The following is a 21,849-nucleotide window of genomic DNA, read 5'->3' on the forward strand; positions in this document are numbered from 1 at the left end:
TTAAGATCTCAAGGAGATGTCTCTTAAGTGATAGATGGGGAGGGCTGGTGAGGAGAGAAAGAGTGGAGTCAACTCAAGGGCTTCTAATCCCTTCATCTATCTTCTACTTCTGTCTGTTTTAGATTAACCAATATTTAAATCAGTTTGCTACAAAAAGTGAGTTGAAACCACTGTTTTAGAGGCTTAGGAGACCTTAGTCCTGTCCCTAGGAAACCAGTGGCCAAAGATATAATAAAATTTTATTTATAAGACATAACAAAAGCTTTGAAACTGTGCAGAACAAAGTACTGAAAAAGCCACAGGCTGGTGATGCAATTCACAGATGGGTCAGAAGGGTATCAGATGCATCTGCAGCAAGAGAAGGGGGCTTGTTCACATTTGGACTTAAGGGCACAGAGAACCTGGAGAGTGTCAAGAAATGGATCTTTGGGGGGACAGAAAGTGAGGATGTTGAAAAGAAGGGAGTTGAGACTTAACCTCTAGCAATCTGTGAGTAGACCAGGTGTCTAAGCCATTAGTGAGGAAAGATAAGCGATGAAATGCTTCTATGTCTGTGTCATCCATATTATAATGAATTATGTATAGTCTCATATTAGTTATTAAATATGCCTGATTTGGTATATCACTGCCCTATTTTCATTGACTTTTTTTTTTTTTTTTTAAAGAATGTTGTTTTTTTAAAAAAATTTACTTATTTATTTTGGATGCACTGGGTCCTTGTTGCTGTGTGGGCTTTCTCTAGTTGTGGTGAGCAGGGGTACTACTCTTCATGGCAGTGCATGGGCTTCTCACTGTGTGGCTTCTCTTGCTGCAGAGCACAGGCTCTAGGTGTTTGGGTTTCAGTAACGGCAGCATGCAGCCGCAATAATTGTGGTTCGTGGGCTCTAGAATGTGGGCTCAGTAGCTGTAGCGCATGGGGGTCTTAGTTGCTCAATGGCACATGGAATCTTCTAAGACCAGGGATTAAACCCATGCCCCCTGCATTGACAGGCAGATTCTTATCCATTGCACCATCAGGGAAGTCCTAATTTTGTCTACTTCTTATATTACGAAAACGTTGGGTTAAAAGACTCAGCTCTCAACCAAGATGGTTTGACTGATTACCCAAACAGAATTTTATTATAGTACCTGAAGGAAAACTTTTTTTGAAAAATGTATGTTTTTCTCCGACATGTCCAAGGTATCCAAGGTATTTGATTAGTGGCTGTGTCAAAATACTAACTTTGATTAAAGCTTCAGATCAGTTATTAAGCATTGGGAACCAAACAGGTATTTAGTCAGGGAATAAATTTTGTTAGTTATTACCAGGTAGCAATCCTCAAAGCAAACAGCACCCAAAGGATGATGACTTTTATTTGGGTGAAAAAGATATGATCTTTCTCTTTATAGATTCAGCCAAGAAAAGAAATGGTTATGGGGCTCTTTTAAAGTCCCTATATGGGTGAAGGGAGTCAAAAGGTACAAACTTCCAGTTATAAATAAGTCACAGGGATGTCATGTACAGCTTGGTGACTATAGTTAACAACGCTGTATTGCATATTTGAAAGTTGCTAGGAAATGGCAACCCACTCCAGTATTCTTGCCTGGAGAGTCCCATGGACAGAGGAGCCTGGAGGGCTACTATCCATAGGGTTGCACAGAGTTGGACAGAACTAAAGGGATTTAGCTCGCGCACAAGAGAGTAGAGAGTAGTTCTCATTGTAAGAAAAAAAATTATATATTATAAAAAATATATAATTATATAAAAATATCTATATATATGATGGATGTTAACTAGACTTAATGTGGTGATCATTTTGCAACATATACAAGCACTGAATCATTATGTTGGACACTTGAAATTAATATTAGGCTATCTGTCAATTATACCTCAATTAAAAAATGAAAAAAAGCCAACATTTACCTCACTGCCAATTCTGGTTAGTAACAGAGCATAACAGCTAAAAACTTAAAAACTGAATTAAAGCACTTAAAACTAATTAATTAATTAGTTAATTAATTTATAGCATCAAAACTAAAAATTTGAGAAATAACTAGCCAAATGTGCAAAGTACCCCCAACATTTCTTCTTTTAAAGTAACATTTAAGCTACCATCAATTTATTTATTTATTTATTTTGGGCTGTGCTGGGTCTTCGCTGGGCATTCCTTTAGTTGCACCAAGCAGGGGTTACTCTCTAGTTGCGGTGCACGGGCTTCTCACTGTGGTGGTTTCTCCTGTTGTGGAGCACAGGCTCTAGAGCACATGGGCTCAGTAGTTGGAGCTTCCAGGCTCCAGAGCACAGGCTCAATAGTTGTAGCACATAGGCTTCGTTGCTCCCCTGCATGTGGGATCTTCCCAGATCAGGGATTGAACCAGTGTCTCCTGCATTGGCAGGTAGATTCTTTACCACTGAGCCACCAGGGAAACCCAGCCTCCAACATTTCTTAAAACTCAAATTCTAGGACCTTATCTCTTGGGCCAATTTCTCTAAGCCACCAGTCCATTGCCATCTTCTACCCCATGTTCTGAGAGCCAGCAGATGGGGATTCGTGAAATCGTTGGGTCAAGGAAGTTCTTACCTGACTGCACAGCTCTAGGTTCTCAGAGTACACAGCGATCTGTTGTCTGGGTTGCTGCTCCTCCGACAGGTAACTGGACAGGAGGATGAGGACATCAAAACCAAACTTGTCTGTGAATGCTTTCAAATCACTGGTGATATTGCTATGAAATGTACAGTTCTGAAACAACAGGCAATTTGATATTAACGTCAAGCTGCTCGGCTCTGGTGAATCATGCCACAAATTTGTCCAGTCTTAAGATGTATTACCAATGATACTTATTATTAGATACAAATGAAATAAATACTTTGCTTTGAGAAAGTTTGCAAATTTTTCATACTATGGCTTGAAATATACATTCCTTGTTTTGTTTTGTTTTCCTAAACCAAGAAAGGAAGGCATCGTTGCTGTTACCATTAAGAACAGTTTAGAGAGGAACAAATAGCTTACCATCTTTTCCCTAAAATGTTTGACTTTGTAAAACGTACTTTTCCTTTTATTGTTCACATGACATAGGAATGTCTGTAGAATATTATTACAACCCACTAGAAAAGTAGGAGGAAGTTATTGTTTTTTTCTGTAATTATTTTCTAATGATTATTAACTCCAAGCAGAATTCCTGAGGATATACTCAGCTGAGTTTACCAAATTCTTTTTATTCCAATGTTGAAATCTAGGAGATTTGTGTCAGGGATGTAATGTCAGATCTGCTTGCTCTTTCTATGTGATATCTAAAGAGGAATGAATAACTGGAAAAGGGACCCATCATCACAGAATATACCCAGACCTGTGGCTCACATCATCTGTGGGAATGTTCTGGCCTTTTTGAATTTTATTAACTACAATGAGACCTACTTTTTGTCTGCATGGTTATTTCTCTTTCTTAAAACAATACTGCTAAGTCGCTTCAGTCATGTCCGACTCTGTGCGATCCCATAGACGGCAGCCCACCAGGCTCCCCCGTCCCTGGGATTCTCCAGACAAAAACACTGGAGTGGGTTGCCATTTCCTTCTCCAATGCATGAAAAAGTGAAGTAGCTCAGTAGTGTCTGACTCCTAGCGACCCCATGGACTGCAGCCCACCAGGCTCCTCCGTCCATGGGATTTGCCAGGCAAGAGTACTGGAGTGGGTTGCCATTGCCTTCTCCCTAAAACAATACACTGAAGACCATATGTTACCCCCTAGCATAATGCCTGGCATATACTAGTTGCTCAAGAAAAGTTTGTTGAATGATTGGAATAAATAAACAGCTTTATTCATTCATTGGAATGAATAAACAGCTACATAATCCTTTATCATAGTGTGTGTATGTGTGTGTGTGTGTGTGTATATATATATACACATATATATAATATTAATAACACCTGTAAATGACAATCGCATAATCTTCACCTGATAATCCATAGCTCTACTCAATGAAAATCACCTTAATGTGCATTCAAGAGATATAAAGAATTCTGTTAATTTTTTCCTCATTACAAAGTCATCAGAATTATGCATGGCACTGGTAAAATATTAAAGCAGTACAGAAAAGCAGCCCATAGGAAGTGGAAATACCACACACCTCCACCTCAAATAAGAAGAGCTAAACAGTGCAGCACATACAGGTGCAGACTTTGTTCATGTCCAGATGAATGTTTGTATATGGTAGCTCTTTAACAGTTGTGGATTCAATATTCATAGCTTAGACTATTTACCAGCCACTTGAAATATCCAATAATACATGTACTCTGTAATTCTGCTGAGCTAAATGTCAAGGTTGATGAGGTCACCAAGAGAGAAAATGAGAAACCTGGTCATTGGGTGGACCCAACCCATCAGTGGCTTCCCTGCCTCTAGGAGCCTTGCTGTCTTCTCCTGTGGCCACTACTCTCATTAGCTATCTCATGAGGCTACTTTCACTTTTGGTTACAAGGAAGTGCACATGGGAATTCACAAAGATCTCAGGATATATTGCTGATGAATACAAAGGATCTATTGTATGGACCTGGTAATGAAATGTATGATGCTCAAATACAATAGCTATTGAAAGTATGCACACAGTCAGCTTTCATGCATTTAATTTATTGTCCAAGTGTCATAATAATAATCTTTAAATAAGTACTTCAAAAATTAATTCACTCACAAAAGTAGATTTTTAGAATGAAGTTTTTTTTAATTGGACCTTATACACAATGTGCATTCAATAGATAAAATTATTTCAAATCATTATTGGTGTTAACTATCAAGAATCTCAATGCTGAGCTTCTTGCTATTACGAATTGCAAAAAAAGATGAGGTCCTAAAGGAAAACAATAATGGACAACAACCATGTACATCTTATCTTCAGTGACTAAAGGCTTTGGCATAAAAAGACTTAGAATTTTCCTTTCAAAATATTTTTTTCATGATGTGCATAAACTCATTTCCCCCAACATATTTATAAACCCTTGAAAGAAGACACACCACTTCTAAAAGATTCTGACACATGATAGTACTTACCATGACACTTCTAGCTGGGTCCCTCACACAAGAGAAAGCAGGTTTTACTGGTACCTGAGTGCAAGATTAGCACTCAAGAGAATCAGCATTATTCAAAGCCCTACTTGCAGAATATGTGCTATTCAAAAAAGTTGGCTGAGCTCCAATCTCTCTGGACTTGGTATTAAAATGATGGCTCCAAGATCTTGCTAAACTCTAATCCAGCAGCACTGACACCATCAGGCATCTTGTTAGAAAAGAAGGGTCTCAGGTCACACTCCAGACCTGCTGAAGCAGAATCTGTGTTTCCCACAAATCCTAGGCAATTCAAATGCACATGGAAATCTGAAAAGCACTGCTCTGGGGAGCCATTTTTAATTTATATATTTTCCTGTGAATCAACCCTTTGCACTCAGTGCTGTCATGGGCCTTTTACTGACTCAGGCCCTCAGCTCCCTGCTGTTCATTCCGGCCTCATGATTAACATCCCCTTGGGATGTGTACTTTTAGGCTACTTTGTCAGAGGTTCTCATTTAGCAGCCCAGGATTGGGTCCAAGAATCTGTAATTTCATTATGTACCTCAAGTGATTCTTAGACTCAAGCTCCTTTGTATAATTCCCCAGTTTTCCTCTGGGTGGCCCTGAATTCCACAGGATCACACAGAGTATTGATAAAACAAAGATTTATGTGAACCCAAGAAACAAAATACTTATCTTTTACAGTAACCCCAAAACAGAGATTGTCAACTACTATGTCCCATCCACCCTAATAAAATTGCCCAAGCCAGATTCGACCTCACTGGCTTTAGGATAATGCCAGGAATTTCATGTTTAAAACAGAATCAAACAAGCAAAAGAGTAAGATTCTTCAGGAATCTGGGAGGCAGGGTTTGTTTGTTCTGCTTTTATGCTGGTGCTGTTTGCATAGGAGATAATTTATTATTGTCTTCTAGCTACACAGGGAGTCACGTGCTGCGACACCTCTTATGTCGCTGACAAGCTAGGCTGGCCCTGAATAAACACCACTTCATCATGAACACAACCCGCTGTAGATACAGGTTGGCATTTTATTCCCCCCATCTGCCTTCTACCTGATAAATTACTGTTTTAGTTACACGTATACAAATACTATTTGTTAATCTGCTCAAATATCTCCAAAATGTTTTCACCACCTTAAGTTAAAATTATATGCATATATATATCCCAATTTGCCAAAGGTTTAGAAAATAAAGGAATACAACCTTCATTTACCACCTCTACACCCATAATCTAACCCTCCATATTTGAAATATGACCCCAGCCTGAGATTGGTGCATGAAATTTAGGAAGTTATATTACTCATTGTTAAACCTGAAAATTGACTGGTGAAAGCCCAGACTATTTCAACATGTCAGTTAGGAAGAAAGGCAAGTGGTCCCAGTCGCAGTCTTTTGTCACTCATGGATCTACAGATTAGATCGTTAGAGATTTTTAGAGGTCATGAGTTATTTTGCTTGAGCAATTCCTGGTTTTGAAATTAGTAGAAAGCCTGAAAATGTAGGGAGAGAAAGGTCTTGCTATTTCTTGCCCAAAAGCCAAGGTGTAGATGTCAAGGGCCCTCAGAAGAGGTTGGTGATAGATCATCAGGACAAAGGGCAGACAAACAGAAATGGCAGGGCTATATTCTAACTAATATGAAAACCAAGATAGTGATAGTGTCCAACAGACGTACTACTTTTGTGGTTGAAAGTACTTGGACAAATGCAATGTAAAATTCCATTCTCTCACAAAATCCCATTTTAGTTCTTAATCCATTACTCTGAAAAATTTAGTTTTTATTCTATATGCCTATTAGCTTTAGTGCATCACATGAAATAAGTGATCTAAATAATGTCTTATAAACAACTGAGTCCCTAAATGTGCACATTCTTTGAGAGAAAAACCACTCTCCTTACAACACTCATATCTACATATTCTATTGTCTTCTGAATCCCTCCTGTCAGATTTCTGCCCCTCCAATCATTCCACTGAAACTGCTCTTCTCAAAAGTATCAATCATTTCCAGGTCACCAAATCCAAAAATCTATTTCCTCTTCTTACTTTAATTGACTTCTCCCAATAATTTCATGAGGTTGATTTTCCCTCTTTCTTGAAACACTTGATTCCTTCACTTCCCCGTCATTACACTTTCTCTCAACTCATTGGCTACTCCTCCGTCATCTTTGCTGCTGCTTCTCCCCTAGTCAACTTCTAAATGTTCCTAACCTCTTTCTTGTTCACACATTCTCCTTAGTGATTTCATCCAGTCACATGGCTTTCAAATCATCTATCTGCCAATGACAACCAAATCACATCCACCTGAATGCTAACCTGATTTACCCATGTGATATTGTCACATCAATATCTCATAAGTGTCTCAAATAAAATACAACCTACCTCCACCCCAGTTTCCTCCATGGCATGAAATGGTACCACCATTCGCCCAGTTCCTCAAGTCAAACATCTAGGAATTATTCTTTATCCTCTTTTCCCCTTCATTCTTCACATAATCCATCAGCAACTCTTATTAACTTTCCCTCTGAAACACATCTCAAGTCCAAACACTTCTCCCACTTCTTTCCATCTCTATTACTGTCATGGCCACAGTCACCATCACCTCTCCCCTGAACCTGGGTGACAGTCTCCCAACTGGTCTCTCTGCAGTGGCTCGTCTCCTTTCCCTATGACTAGTTCTTCACACAGAACCAAGACAGAGCTGTGAAAAATGTAGCCAAAACCATGATACTCGTGAGCTTAAAACTCACTCAAGAGTTTCTCAATGCAAATATTTACTATTTTTTTTATTTTTATTTTTTTTAAAACAGGGAAGAGAAAGGTTTAATGTCCTTGAAACTGAGTTCTTATAAACCAATGCAAAAAAGTAGACATAGCAACAGAAAAAAAACAGTTGGTGAACATAATTCACAACTGAAATACCTGAAATCATTAATAGTCAAAGAAATCCTTTGATAATGTTTTATGTTCTTTTTTCCTATAATTGGTAAATATGGCTGAATGGGCATTCTCATACATCGTTAGAAATATATTCTAAAGAAATAATCATATATGCACATGAAAGTTTTATGGACAAAGCTATTCACTAGATTACTATAATAACTAAAACTTTGAAACAATCTAAATGTCCTACAATAGAGATATAGTTCAATAAATTATGGAATCGTAACATAAAAGAATGTTATGTTGGTATTAAAAATCACACTATCAAAGAATACTTAATAACACAAGAAAACATCGGACATAGTGTAAAGTAGAAAATAATTTCTATAATCATATAAAATTAGAATGTCACTTCTATACGTATGCAAATAATATATATTGAAATTAAGATACAATGGGTATTAAGAATCTTGATATTAAAGTGGACATAATTTAGTCAAATTGCTAAATCTAAAATATGATTCTGTCTCTCTATTAATTTAGGGTACTTTCTCCAAAGCTCCTGGTAAAGTCTTTGGAGGCTGACTGGCTTTGCCATTCACTAGCTGAGTGTGTTAAGTGAGTTTACTTAATTTCTCTTAAGTCCTCATCTGTAAACCCTCACCTCATAAGACTGTTAAGATTACTAAGAACTTATGTGTATCACAAAGCAGGCCCAATGCCTGGCATATAATGGACAATAAACATTAAATCTCTTTCCTAACCCTAACTATCTAAAGGTCATTCTTAGGATTCATAGGAATAATTAGATTCATAGAAAATATTTCACAAATTCTTGGTACAGCACCTGATTATTCATATTACAATTTCTTGCCATATATTCTAATACTGTGAACTTCGCAATCATAATCATACACAAGTCACTGAAGTGAATTACATGTAAAATTCCTAGATGAGAGATAACAGAGAAAGTTACACCTGAAGCAAAGTCCTTTTAAAAAGTAAAATAACATAAAAACTCTGGATCAGGCAGTGTTTCTCATTAATGGATCCTTTATCCTTAATTCTAGGTTAAAGTCAATGAATAAGCTTCAGTTTGCCACTACACAAATAAAACAAAAACATGTACAGTGATTTTTTTCTTCAGCCAAATCACCATGGATAGAGTCTTTTGCATCGTTCCAAGTGCCATACTACCTTTGTGCCAGGCTGGGACCTGGACCAATTGCTGCAGTGCTTGCGCCTGGACAAATGTCTCCTTAAGCAACAAAATACAAAGAAATGATAAGGGACTACAAATAAATACACGTATGGGCAGTTGGGGCAAATTATGGACAAGACAACACAAAAAGACCACAAAATTCAACTGCCACTTCTGAAGAGCAGGGAGGAAAACAAGGTGTTGGGAGCAAAATCAGGTATCGTGCATTCCCCCCTGCTGCTGCTGCTAAGTCGCTTCAGTCGTGTCTGACTCTGTGACCACATAGATGGCAGCCCACCAGGCTCCCCCGTCCCTGGGATTCTCCAGGCAAGAACACTGGAGTGGGTTGCCATTACTTCTCCAATGCATGAAAGTGAAAAGTGAAAGTGAAGTCGCTCAGTCGTGTCCGACTCTTAGTGACCTCATGGACTGCAGCCTACCAGGCTCCTCCATCCATGGGATTTTCCAGGCAAGAGTGAGTGCCCCCTGCACTCACCACCAAAGGCATGGGCCAACCACCTAAGCCACCGCTTTGCCCGGATCCCTGGACACACCCCTCATTCACTCCTTTAAGGAACCAGCTCGTCACACCCCAGTCAGGGCAGTAAGCAAGGGAAACTGCTACGTGTTTTTGCCCCCCACTGCTGCAGCAGAGGCCCCAATAAAACCTTGCCTCTTATCAATTTCTATTGCTTAAGGAAGGCCAAGGGCCCTGGTTGGTATCACCTTCAATGGAGTTTTCTGTTCATGCTAGTACCTTCCGTTTAGATCTAACACTCTAGACTACACACTTAATCCAAAACAGTTGTCTCTCTTGCAAATCACAGATGAAATTTACTGAGTAATGCTTTTATTAAATAAAATAAAAATAAATCATTTTCTAATGTCAAGAACAAGTTATAGATTTATCATGTCTGAATTTTTTTTCTTCTTGCAGGAACTAGGAAAAGTGAGTAGATAAAATCTGTAGATAGGAAGCTTATATAGAAATCATTACCAAGACTAAAATACAAGCTCACACAGCTTCATCTTTGAGAAGAGTGAGTCTTAGAACATAGTATGACAATCCATAACTACCTTGTAAGCACAATGGTTAGCATGGATTGCTGAGTTACTCAAACTTAAGAGGATGGTTTGACATTTATACTCTGTGTGGATTTACTTGTAGATTGAGGACTTTTTTTTTTTTTTTAATCAAGATATATGAAAATTGCTGAGGTATGTACACAAACCTTCTTACTGAAAGCTTCATGATTTATGCTACCAATATTTCATTATGATGTTTAAAATATTCAGCAATAATAAAGTCTGATAATTTTGACAGGAAAATGATTTATGAGAGCGCAAAATGCATAAATTAAAGAGATTTTACTTATTCTGTTTTTCGTACACACTTTAATTGGTAGGCAAAGATATTCACCATGTTCTTACCACATGTCATTAAAAAAAAAAGTCTATTGTTCTTATTCCCAGAAGCTAGCGAACTCATTTTAGTAGTTAAAAACTTCACTGGGTCTATTTAAACTATATTATGCGTCATATTTTGAAAATAGAGCCAAATAGCACCTATTATCATTAAAAAAAGAGCCCTTTTGTAAAAAGATTTTGTGAAAATTAACTGCAACATATAAATGAACATATACATGTACATATGAACATAATTTTCATTTAAACCAAAGGTATAGTGCCTAAAACAATTTAATCAGACCATTTCTGCATTAAGCTCTGTTACGTGCTTTGCATCATCTCATTTAAACTTTAAAGTGCCCAGATGATGTGGGTAGCATTTCTGTTTTGCACTGAGAAAACAAGTAACTGATGTCTCGCAGAGCTCACACATGTGAAAACGGGACTTGTTCCCAGGTGCATCTGACTGCAGAGCCCAGGTTCTAACCCTTGTTTTTCCCAAGTGAGAAAATTCTTCAAAGATACTACTAATGCCACTTTTAATTTCATATAAGTTTTGCTACTCCATTTACTTCTGCTTATTATTATTAACAAGTCTCCCTTGTCACTATACACAAGCAAGCCACAACCTTGATCTTTTTTAAAGTTAAAACTGCCAAGACAACCCTCAAAATGCAAGTTTATCAAATAAAGCTGAGAAGAGCAGTGAGCAGACAAAAGCTGCATCTACCTAAATTTAAAATTTCACGCATTTACAAAGTTCAGCAACCGTTAGGTTTCACATGCGGAGGTTAACGCACAGCGAGGTGTTGGCAGTAGTGTCCGGATGTCTCGAGACGCTGGAAACAATGAACAGACGCACAAGCACAGCGAGGTTTAGCTGTAGGTCAGTTAATGAACCCATGCGGTCCCCACAAAGTTGCACGTTGTAGTTCTGATTCCTCCTTTAAGGCACAAACAAATTGCCACACTCTTTTTAAGGGTTCACAGTGACTACTGATGGTGCTGAAGTATAGTAGCAAGTTTACATATCCCTTCATTTACAGAACCATCCATCCCAGCAGGGAAGTATACAATATGCTTCAAAGAATAAGAACAGGATTTTACAAGCCGGGATCAACCTGAAACTAAGCACGTTGGCATCCTGCCTCATGCTCACCATCTCCATCAGGAGAGAACCAATGTTAGTCCAACAGAGTTGCCCTGGAAAAAGATGCTTATATGCTCTACTTCATAAAAGGATGGTCCTAGGCGGTCTCTCACAGCTAGTTAATAATACAATACTTGGATGTGGGAAGGTTGACAACCAATTAAAGATGAATATGTCATCACCTTATTTACAAGCTCAGCATAATTTACATTTCCTTTAAGGACATACCCATAATCATCAAAACTTTCAACACAGTATGGATTCAAGGGCTCAGTGAGAAAAGAGCTAGACTGTGGCTCCACTTCAGTTAGTCAGTTCAGTTCAGTCACTCAGTCGTGTCCGATTCTTTGTGACCCCATGGACTGCAGCAGGTCAGGCATCCCTGTCCATCACCAACTCTTGGAGTTTACCCAAACTCATGTCCATTGAGTCTGTGATGCAATCCAACCAACTCATCCTCTGACATCCCCTTCTCATCCTCTGTCGTCCCCTTCACCTCCCACCTTCAATCTTTGCCAGCATCAGAGTCTTTTCAAATGAGTCAGCTTTTCGCATCAGGTGACCAAAGTATTAGAGTTTCAACTTCAGCATCAGTCCTTCCAGTGAATACTCAGGACTGATCTCCTTTAGGATGGACTGGTGGATCTCCTTGTAGTCCACGGAACTCTCAAGAGTCTTCTCCAACACCACAGTTCAAAAGCATCAATTCTTTGGTGCTCAGCTTTCGTTATAGTCCAACTCTCACATTCACACACAACTACTGGAAAAACCATAGCTTTGACTAGATGGACCTTTGCTGGCAAAGTAATGCCTGCTTTTTAATATGCTGTCTAGGTAGGTCATAACTTTCCTTCCAAGGAGTAAGCATCTTTTAATTTCATGGCTGCAGTCACCATCTGTAGTGATTTTGGAGCACACACAAAAAATAAAGTCTGCCACTGTTTTCCCATCTATTTGCCATGAAGTGATGGGACCAGATGCTATGATCTTCATTTTCTGAATGTTGAGCTTTAAGCCAACTTTTTCACTCTCCTCTTTCACTTTCATCAAGAGGCCCTTTAGCTCTTCTTCACTTTCTGCCATAAGGGTGGTGTCATCTGCATATCTGAGGTTATTGATATTTCTCCCAGCAATCTTGATTCCAGTTTGTGCTTCTTCCAGCCCAGCGTTTCTCATGATGTACTCTGCATAGAAGTTAAATAAGCAGGGTGACAATATACAGTCTTGATGTACTCCTTTTCCTATTTGGAACCAGTCTGTTGTCCCATGTCCAGTTCTAACTGTTGCTTCCTGACCTGCATACAAATTTCTCAAGAGGCAGGCCAGGTGGTCTGGTATTCCCATCTCTTTAAGAATTTTCCACAGTTTATTGTGATCCACACAGTCAAAGCCTTTGGCATAGTCAATAAAGCAGAAGTAGATGTTTCTCTGGAACTCTCTTGCTTTTTTGAAGATCCAGCAGATGTTGGCAATTTGATCTCTGGTTCCTCTGCCTTTTCTAAAACCAGCTTGAACATCTGGAAGTTCACGGTTCACGTATTGCTGAAGCCTGGCTTGGAGAATTTTGAGCATTACTTTGATAGCATGTGAGATGAGTGCAATTGTGTGGTAGTTTGAGCATTATTTGGCATTGCCTTTCTTTGGGATTGGAATGAAAACTGACATTTTCCAGTCCTGTGGTCACTGCTGAGTTTTCCAAATTTGCTGGCATATTGAGTGCAGCACTTTCACAGCATCATCTTTCAGGATTTGAAATAGCTCAACTGGAATTCCATCACCTCCACTAGCTTTGTTTGTAGTGATGCTTTCTAAGGCCCACTTGACTTCACATTCCAGGATGTCTGGCTCTAGGTGAGATCACACCATTGTGATTATCTGGGTCATGAAGATCTTTTTTGTACAGTTCTTCTGTGTATTTTTGCCACCTCTTCTTAATATCTTCTGCTTCTGTTAGGTCCATACCATTTCTGTCCTTAATTGAACCCATCTTTGCATGAAATGTTCCCTTGGTATCTCTAATTTCCTTGAAGAGATCTCTAGTCTTTCCCATTCTATTGTTTTCCTCTATTTCTTTTCACTGATCACTGAGGAAGGCTTTCTTATCTCTCCTTGCTATTCTTTGGAACTCTGTGCTCAAATGGGTATATCTTTCCTTTTCTCCTTTGTTTTTTGCTTCTCTTCTTTTCACAGCTATTTGTAAGGCCTCCCCAGACAGCCATTTTGCTTTTTTGCATTTCTTTTCAATGGGGATGGTCTTGATCCCTGTCTCCTGTACGTCATGAACCTCTGTCCATAGTTCATCAGGCACTCTATCTATCAGATCTAGGCCCTTAAATCTATTTCTCACTTCCACTGCATAATCATAAGGGATTTGATTTAGGTCATGCATGAATGGTCTAGTGGTTTCCCTACTTTCTTCAATTTAGGTCTGAATTTGGCAATAAGGAGTTCATGATCTGAACCACAGTCAGCATCCGGTCTTGTTTTTGCTGACTGTATAGAGCTTCTCCATGTTTGGCTGCAAAGAATATAATCAGTCTGATTTCAGCGTTGACCATTTGGTGATGTCCATGTGTAGAGTCTTCTCTTATGTTTTTAGAAGAGAGTGTTTGCTATGACCAGTGTGCTCTCTTGGCAAAACTCTGTTAGCCTTTGTCCTGCTTCATTCTGTACTCCAAGGCCAAATTTGCCTGTTACTCCAGGTGTTTCCTGACTTCCTACTCTTGCATTCCAGTCCCCTATAATGAAAAGAACATCTTTTTTTGGGTGTTAGTTCTATAAGGTCTTGTAGGTCTTCATGGAACCACTCAACTTCAGCTTCCTCAGTTACTGGTCGGGGCATAGACTTGGATTACCATGATATTGAATGGCTTGCCTTGGAAATGAACAGAGATCATTCTGTTGTTTTTGAGATTGCATCCAAGTACTGCATTTTGGACTCTCATTGACTATGATAGTTACTTCATTTCTTTTAAAGGGTTCTTGCCCACAGTAGTAGATATAATGGTCATCTGAGTTAAATTCACCCATTCCAGTCCATTTTATTTTGCTGATTCCTAAAATGTCGATGTTCACTCTTGCATCTCCTGTTTGACCACTTACAATTTGCCTTGATTCATGGATCTAACATCAGGTTCCTATGCAATATTGCTCTTTACAGCATCAGACCTTGCTTCTATCACCAGTCACATCCACAACTGGGTGTTGTTTTTGCTTTGGCTCCGTCTCTTCATTCTTTCTGGAGTTATTTCTCCACTGATCTCCAGTAGCATATTGGGCACCTACCAACCTGGGGAGTTCATCTTTCAGTGTCCTATCTTTTTGCCTTTTCATACTGTTCATGGGGTTCTGGCGGAGAAGGCAATGGCACCCCACTCCAGTTCTCTTGCCTGGAAAATCCCATGGATGGAGGAGCCCGGTGGGCTACAGTCCATGGGTTCACTGAGAGTCAGACACGACTGAGCGACTTCACTTTCACTTTTCACTCTTATGCATTGGAGAAGGAAATGGCAACCCACTCCAGTGTTCTTGCCTTGAGAATCCCAGGGACAGGGGAGCCTGGTGGGCTGCCGTCTGTGGGGTCACACAGAGTTGGACACGACTGAAGCGACTTAGCAGCAGCATGGGGTTCTGGAGGCAAGAATACTGAAGTGGTTTGCCATTGCCTTCTTCAGTGGACCACATTTTGTATGTTTATAAGGATTTCTATATGGGACTGAACAGCTCAGGACCTATGCATAATGGAAAATCCACTCACACATGTGTGCTCAGTTATGTCTGACTCTGTGACCCCATGGACTGTAGCCCACCAGGCTCCTCTGTCCATGGGATTTTCTAGGCAAGAATATTGGAGTGTTTGCCATTTCCTTCTCCAAAGAAATTCACTCATGAGGCATCCTTTATTTTTAAAATGTCAGAACCTGGGAAACACACTGGCTACCAAATAATAATAAATTATTTCCATAATTATGTAAAGATGTTAAAAAAAAACCCATTAGCTTGTTTTAAACCATGAGCTTAAACACAGCTTTATTTATTTTCCTTGGTAAAAATAAATCATCTCGTTTGAACAATATTTCAAGAAAGCAGGAAGCCTTCCTTCCTCTCTGGGTACCCCTTTCTGATTTATGGACCCCACCAGTCAAGCCCCCAGAGCCGTTACCGCACATGTACACTGCACACACGTCTGATTTCTCTAAGCTGTGTCAATATTAACCTGACCAAATGAAGATCAAACTGTCTCTTTTGTTCCTCCTGCTCCTCACATGGGGAGCACAATATGGCTCTTGTCAGAGGTGCTTCATCATTTTGGCTCAAGGAAACTGTCAGTACAGTTTGGGATTCGTTCTTCATGGGCAGATATCCTGATGGGTCTAATGAAGCCTTTCTGCTGACAACTCATTTGCTAAAAATACCCAACCACCACCAAGTTTAAGTGGGGTATATGGTTGTGTCCCCTTTGCTATCAACCCAACAAAAGTGATTTCTTTTGAAGTCTACAATATCTATATATCAAGGTACACACCTCTCACCATCCATATTTGCTCTTGCTAGTTTCCATTTGCTCAGTGATAAACTTTATGACATTCTTAAATTGGAATATAATAGGGTAAACACCAATCTTAGAGCACACATGCAGAGCCAACAGTCTGTGTGTGCCATTTGTTGCAATTCTAATCTAATTACCAGAAACCCCCTCCTGCAAACAGATAACACTCCGGGGTTTGTGGTTTCATTTTCATTTGGAGACGTCTGTGTGTGGGGAGCTTGAGGAATTCATTTTCAGGTAAGGACACAGTATTGCTGTGACTCTCTTGGCCCCAAGTCACAGAAACTTCACTCAAACTGGTGTTTTTCACTCAAACTTCAGAAAGATATGGTAAGTGTTCTAAAAAAGCAAAGGAAGAAGTGGAGGACAAGCTGGGAAGAGAGAAAGGGTTGCTAGGGATGTGGGGGCCACTCAGCTTCTCCATCCTCTTCTCCTGCCTTCATTCTCCTCTCCTGCCACCAATTAGCATCCTCCTTGTGGCAGGAAACGTGGGTGGCAGCGGCTCCAGGGTAGACCTTTCAAATTTATTCAAGACTCACTCCCTTGTGATCGTGAGTTTGAAAACCCTGGAAGAATTCTGGTTGTTCCCACTTGGGCTGGATACCTAGCAATTGAGGTAGATTAGAAAAACCACATAATACAGGTATGGCACCTGTCAGAACAAGAGTGATAGATAAAAGTCATTTCCTCGGCAGGGGGTGGGGATGTGGGGGCTGTGGCGGAGAGCAGATAAACCTTTAGGTGGGCACCCTAGATACCAGGCACAAAGAGCTACCCCATCTCTCGCTGTCATACACACACATTTGTACAAACCTACAGATACACATTATTCCCCAAATCCCTGTTTTATTTCCAGCCAACCAAGCACAAGTTATAGGGAGACACATGATGCTTTGCGAGATAACCTTAGTTAACTTTCATTTCATGCAAGTTTGTATCTCAGTTAAGAGAGGTATTATAAAGAGTGATCAAAAAAATTTATGTAACTGTTACACTTATAAAATGAAAATTATGCTTAATCAATCAAAAATACATAATACTACGTATGCAATCCAGGATAAAGAGGCCAAGCCTCCTTAATCTCTATTCTTTCAGGTCATGGTGAGGGATACTCTTTTTGGCTCCTGCTCAATCTCCCCTTTAACTGTCAAACTTCCATTGCTATTTGCACTGTATGTGCAGGGCATCAAAATGCTTTAAATACATGTCAGAAATTATCTTCAGGCCCTACCCAAGAGGCAGCGAGTATTTGGGCTAAATCTGGTGGGACAAGAGTTGTATTTCTATGTTATCATTTTATATTATATAAGAGCTATTTATAGAAAGGCTCAAAGCAGGCCAAATACCCCAGGGGCAGGGGTGGGAGATCTAAATTCATAACAGGTATAAAGTAGTAACTTTAGAGCAGGGTTTCTCGCTTGACCTCACTGACTTTGCGGATCATTCTTTGCTGTGGGGGTTGTTCTGTGAATTGTTGGATGTTTAGCCACATCACTGGCCTCCACTCACTAGATGCCAGTAGCTAAACTCTCTATCCTGGGTGTGACAATCAAATACGTTTCCAGACATTGTCAAATGTCACTTGCAGGACCAAAACACCCTACCTAAGAAAAACAGAGAATAATAGAAGAATCTTGCAAACTTAAATAATTTAAATCCCATTCAACTCTTTCAGAAATATTATTGCATAAGCAGGATACCTCAGTAATTCTCTCTGGTTTAAGAGGCAAGAGGACTTGAAAAAAATTAGATAGGAAACTTTTACACAAATACTCTGTACTAACTGGCCAAATATTTCCCTTTTCTAGGCCGGTAAAATTTTTAAATTCTCATCAATTGTCTTTGAGTTTATACTGGCAAGCTTATTAAATAAACAGCATATTCATTCTCTTAAACAAAAGAAAAAGCAGGATGATTTAAAAGTCAGAGCCAGGATTGTACTAAAGCATCTACTTCCTGTGCCAGGAAAAACATGTTTTCCTAGGTATTTCCCAGAGTTTAAGTCTAGAAAAACTGTATTAATACAGGTCAGTTAAGGGTAAATAGGGGATTTTTTAAAATCGAATTTTCTATTTGAGATTCCTGACAATAATATGCATGTTGTTGTTGCTGCGCTCTGTCGTGTCCAACTCTTTGTGACCCCATGAAGGCTCCTCTTTCCATGGAACTTTCCAGGCAAGAATACTGGAGTGGGTTGCCATTTGCTCAAACATAGTAACCCTAGAAAACAGCTGATACTGGAGGGCAATGCAATCTGACTGGGGCATCTTGAGCTTTCAGTGAATGGCTAGCATCCTTGACTGATAACAGGCTACAAGGGAAGACTCATCAAAATTTATTTCTCAGCCTGAATTATCTGAATCTGTATATCATACTGGTTCTCAACCATGGCTATACCGTAGGGAGCTGAGAACCCAGGGAGCTGTTAAAAAAAAAAAAAAAACACTCAGACCCCACCCCATGAAATTTAAATTTGATTGCCTAAGGGCAGGGCCAGAGAAGGAAGTGGCAACCCACTCCAGTGTTCTTGCCTGGAGAATCCCATGGACGGAGAAGCCTGGTAGGCTGCAGTCCATGGGGTCGCACCGAGTCGGACACGACTGAGGCGACGCAGCAACAGCAGCGGGCAGGGCCAGGGCATCAGAATATCTTTCAGAGGATTCCAGCTATTATTCTAATGTGCAGCTAAGATGAAGAACAGTGTTATACACAGATATAAAGAAACAGTTTTTAATTCATGCTGTTTAGACATAGTTACTATATCAACAGTTCTTATTTCTACTCTATAGTTACTGAGCGAACTTTCAGAGTCAGGGAGAACACACAAATCCCAAAAACAGATGCTCGCAACTTCATTTTTAAAAATGCAATTCTAACTCCTCCCCAAATGTGCAAGTGCTTAAATGCATGGGTTTTGAAATCTGACAGTCCATGATTCAAATCCTAATTCCACATCCTGTTTCCCTCGCACCTTCAGGCAGTTACTTGATCATGTTAAGCTTCAATTCTTTCATCCGGAAAAATGAAGATAATAATCTCCTTTACAAAATGAAACAGTCTGTAAAACACTTAGCCTGGTATCTCTCAGAGTCAGCCCTCAAAACGTTGTAACCCTATGAGAGCAGCAGCAAGAAAAGCAGCCACAGCTGTATTAACAGTAAGTTTATCTGTCAATTAGGTCATTAGAAATTTCTGATCCTTAGGTACAGTTTAGCATTTCTTTTTACTCTTTGTATGTTGAAAAGAATCTTTCTTCCGTCTGAGAGTTTTCTGTTGCAGCCCATTGTTTAAACTATGTAAACTCTAAAATTTCTGAGGGAAAGAACTGTCAGGTTCCGAGAAAGTACCTGACAAATCAGCCAGATACTGTAATGGCCAGACTGATAGAGAAACAGGTTCTTCTCCAAGTTCTATTTCTCCAGTCCGATGGGTCTCAAACTTAAGCTGTATCAGATTCACCTAGAGAGCTTCTGGAAACAAACACCTGGGGCCCACTCTCAGGGTGTGGTAGGTCTTGGGTCCACCCAGAATCATGATTGCTAGTAAGCTCCTGAGTGATGTTGATAGAGCTGGTCTGGGGACTACACTTGGAGACTCACACGCATGCATGCATGCTAAGTCGCTTCAGTCGTGTCTGACTCTTTGCGACCCTATGGTCTATAGCCCACCAGGCTCCTCTGTCCATGGGATTCTCCAGGCAAGAATACTTGAGTGGGGTTGTCATTTCCGACTCCAGGGAATCTTCCTGACCTAGGGATCAAACTCACGTCTCTTATGTCTCCGATTTGGCAGGCAGATTCTTTACCACTAGTGCCACCTGGGAAGCCAAAGCAAGATACTTCACCTTTCTGGACCTCAAATTCCTAATCTTAAAAAGGAAGAGTCCATGAAGGCAATATAACTCTTCGCTTCTACTTAACTCTTTAAAAATAAAGTTATACAGTATATACACAGTGTAATCTTCAATTCAGTTCAGTTGCTCAGTTGTGTCCGACTCTTTGCGACCCCATGAATCGCAGCACGCCAGGCCTCCCTGTCCATCACCAACATTTATAATGTCCTATTATAAAATAAAATAGCAATTTTATATGATTTTGAATTTAAAATTATGCATGCGTTTATATTTTTTTCATATAAGCCAGGACCTTTTAGATATTTTTTGAGCATGGGTCTATAGGAGCTTCCCATTCTCTTTGTTGCAAAAACCATACACATAATTTGCCATTTCTAGTTTCAGTTTCATTAATGCGGAATAAAAACTTAGACATATGTGAAACAATCTGAATGTGGATTCCTTGTGCATTTTTATCATCCCCTCTCAATTTTTTATAGCTGTTTCACCCAAATTTGAGAGCATATTTTCAGAGAGCACATTTCATTTCACTGAGTCTTTCCAAAGCATTCATCTTGGAAATAACTATCTTTTTCCACTCCTATTTCATCAGTTTCTTTAAATTGTGTAATTATATGAACTAGTACAACTGGTACCAACAGGTTTGAGAGCAAACACAGCTGACTCTTGGTAAACATTGGATTCAGTTAAAGGGTACACATGCCCCCATGCATTGTAAAGACTTGTCAGTGAACGGGGAGCATTCAGCTGAGGTTATCATTACTAGATATTAGAGCTGAACAGAGAACATGTTTAGTTCTGCATGAGATGGATAGGAAGATCAAGAGAGCTTTTATTAGGAGAGGCAGGGTATACAACTCTACCTCCCCACCCCACAAAACTAAGGACTTTTGAGTCACAAGATGTTAACCCAGAGCCTAACTTTAATACAAATCACCTTGGAGACTTGTTAACATGCAGATTCTAATTTAGTAGGTCTGGGGTGGGCCTGAACAAACTTTTGACCAACCCAATACAACGTTGTATTAATTTCTGCTATACAGTGCTTCAGTTATACATATACATTTTAATATTCTTTTCTATTATGGTTTATTACAAGATATTGAATATAGGTCCCTGTGTTATACAGTAGGACCTTAATTCTGCAAGTAGTTAGGTAGCGGGATAGCTGGGGAAATCACGTTGCTGTTTAGTCACACAGTCACATCTGATTCTTTGCGACCCCATGGACTTGTAGCCCACTAGGTTCCTCTATCCATGGAATACTGGAGTGGGTGGCCATTTCCTTCCCCAGGGGATCTTCCTGACCCAGAGATCAAACCATAGTCTTCTGCATTGCAGGTGAATTTTTTTTTAACCACTGAGCCACCTGGGAAAATAATAGTAGAGTCATTTATTTTTTTTAGCTGCTGAGAAAGGCCACTCTGCTACCTGACTGAGTCTGCCACAGGTGTGAGTCCTTAAGAGGGGAAAAGAAGCAAGTTACCCACCCCTTGTGTCATTGGGTTTAACCTCCCCCAGTCCCATCCCAACAGATATATACAATAGCAACGTCTGAAAGACAGACAGCAGCATCTTAAGTTGTACTTATAAATGACATTCCTGACCAACAGACCTTGTTCCAAACTAGATGCCTCTGTCTTCATTCTTTGACTATGCAGTTTCTTGGGAATCATCCTAAAACCACAGATATTTCTTTAGATATTTAAGATTCGAAGTGGATAAAAGGGGGTTAAAAAAAAAGTGGATAAAACAGATAATTAAAATCCTCA

General features: G+C 39.6%; 1 protein-coding gene across 5 annotated transcripts in view; it reads right to left on the minus strand.

The window, feature by feature from the left end:
* The window catches only part of PRUNE2 (prune homolog 2 with BCH domain), a 295,032-nt gene that overhangs the window by 95,640 nt on the left and 177,543 nt on the right, over window positions 1-21,849 (minus strand). For all 5 annotated transcript variants that reach the window (XR_008713619.1, XM_055578337.1, XM_055578336.1 and 2 more), the window contains exon 7: window positions 2,562-2,720. Coding sequence is in view for 4 of the 5 variants with exons in the window: in XM_055578337.1 (XP_055434312.1) it covers window positions 2,562-2,720 (159 nt within the window). In the remaining variant the exon portion in view is untranslated. The remainder of the gene's footprint in view (window positions 1-2,561; window positions 2,721-21,849) is intronic.

This window comes from Bubalus kerabau, chromosome 4, assembly GCF_029407905.1.
Source record: "Bubalus kerabau isolate K-KA32 ecotype Philippines breed swamp buffalo chromosome 4, PCC_UOA_SB_1v2, whole genome shotgun sequence".
Classification (NCBI taxonomy): domain Eukaryota; kingdom Metazoa; phylum Chordata; class Mammalia; order Artiodactyla; family Bovidae; genus Bubalus; species Bubalus kerabau.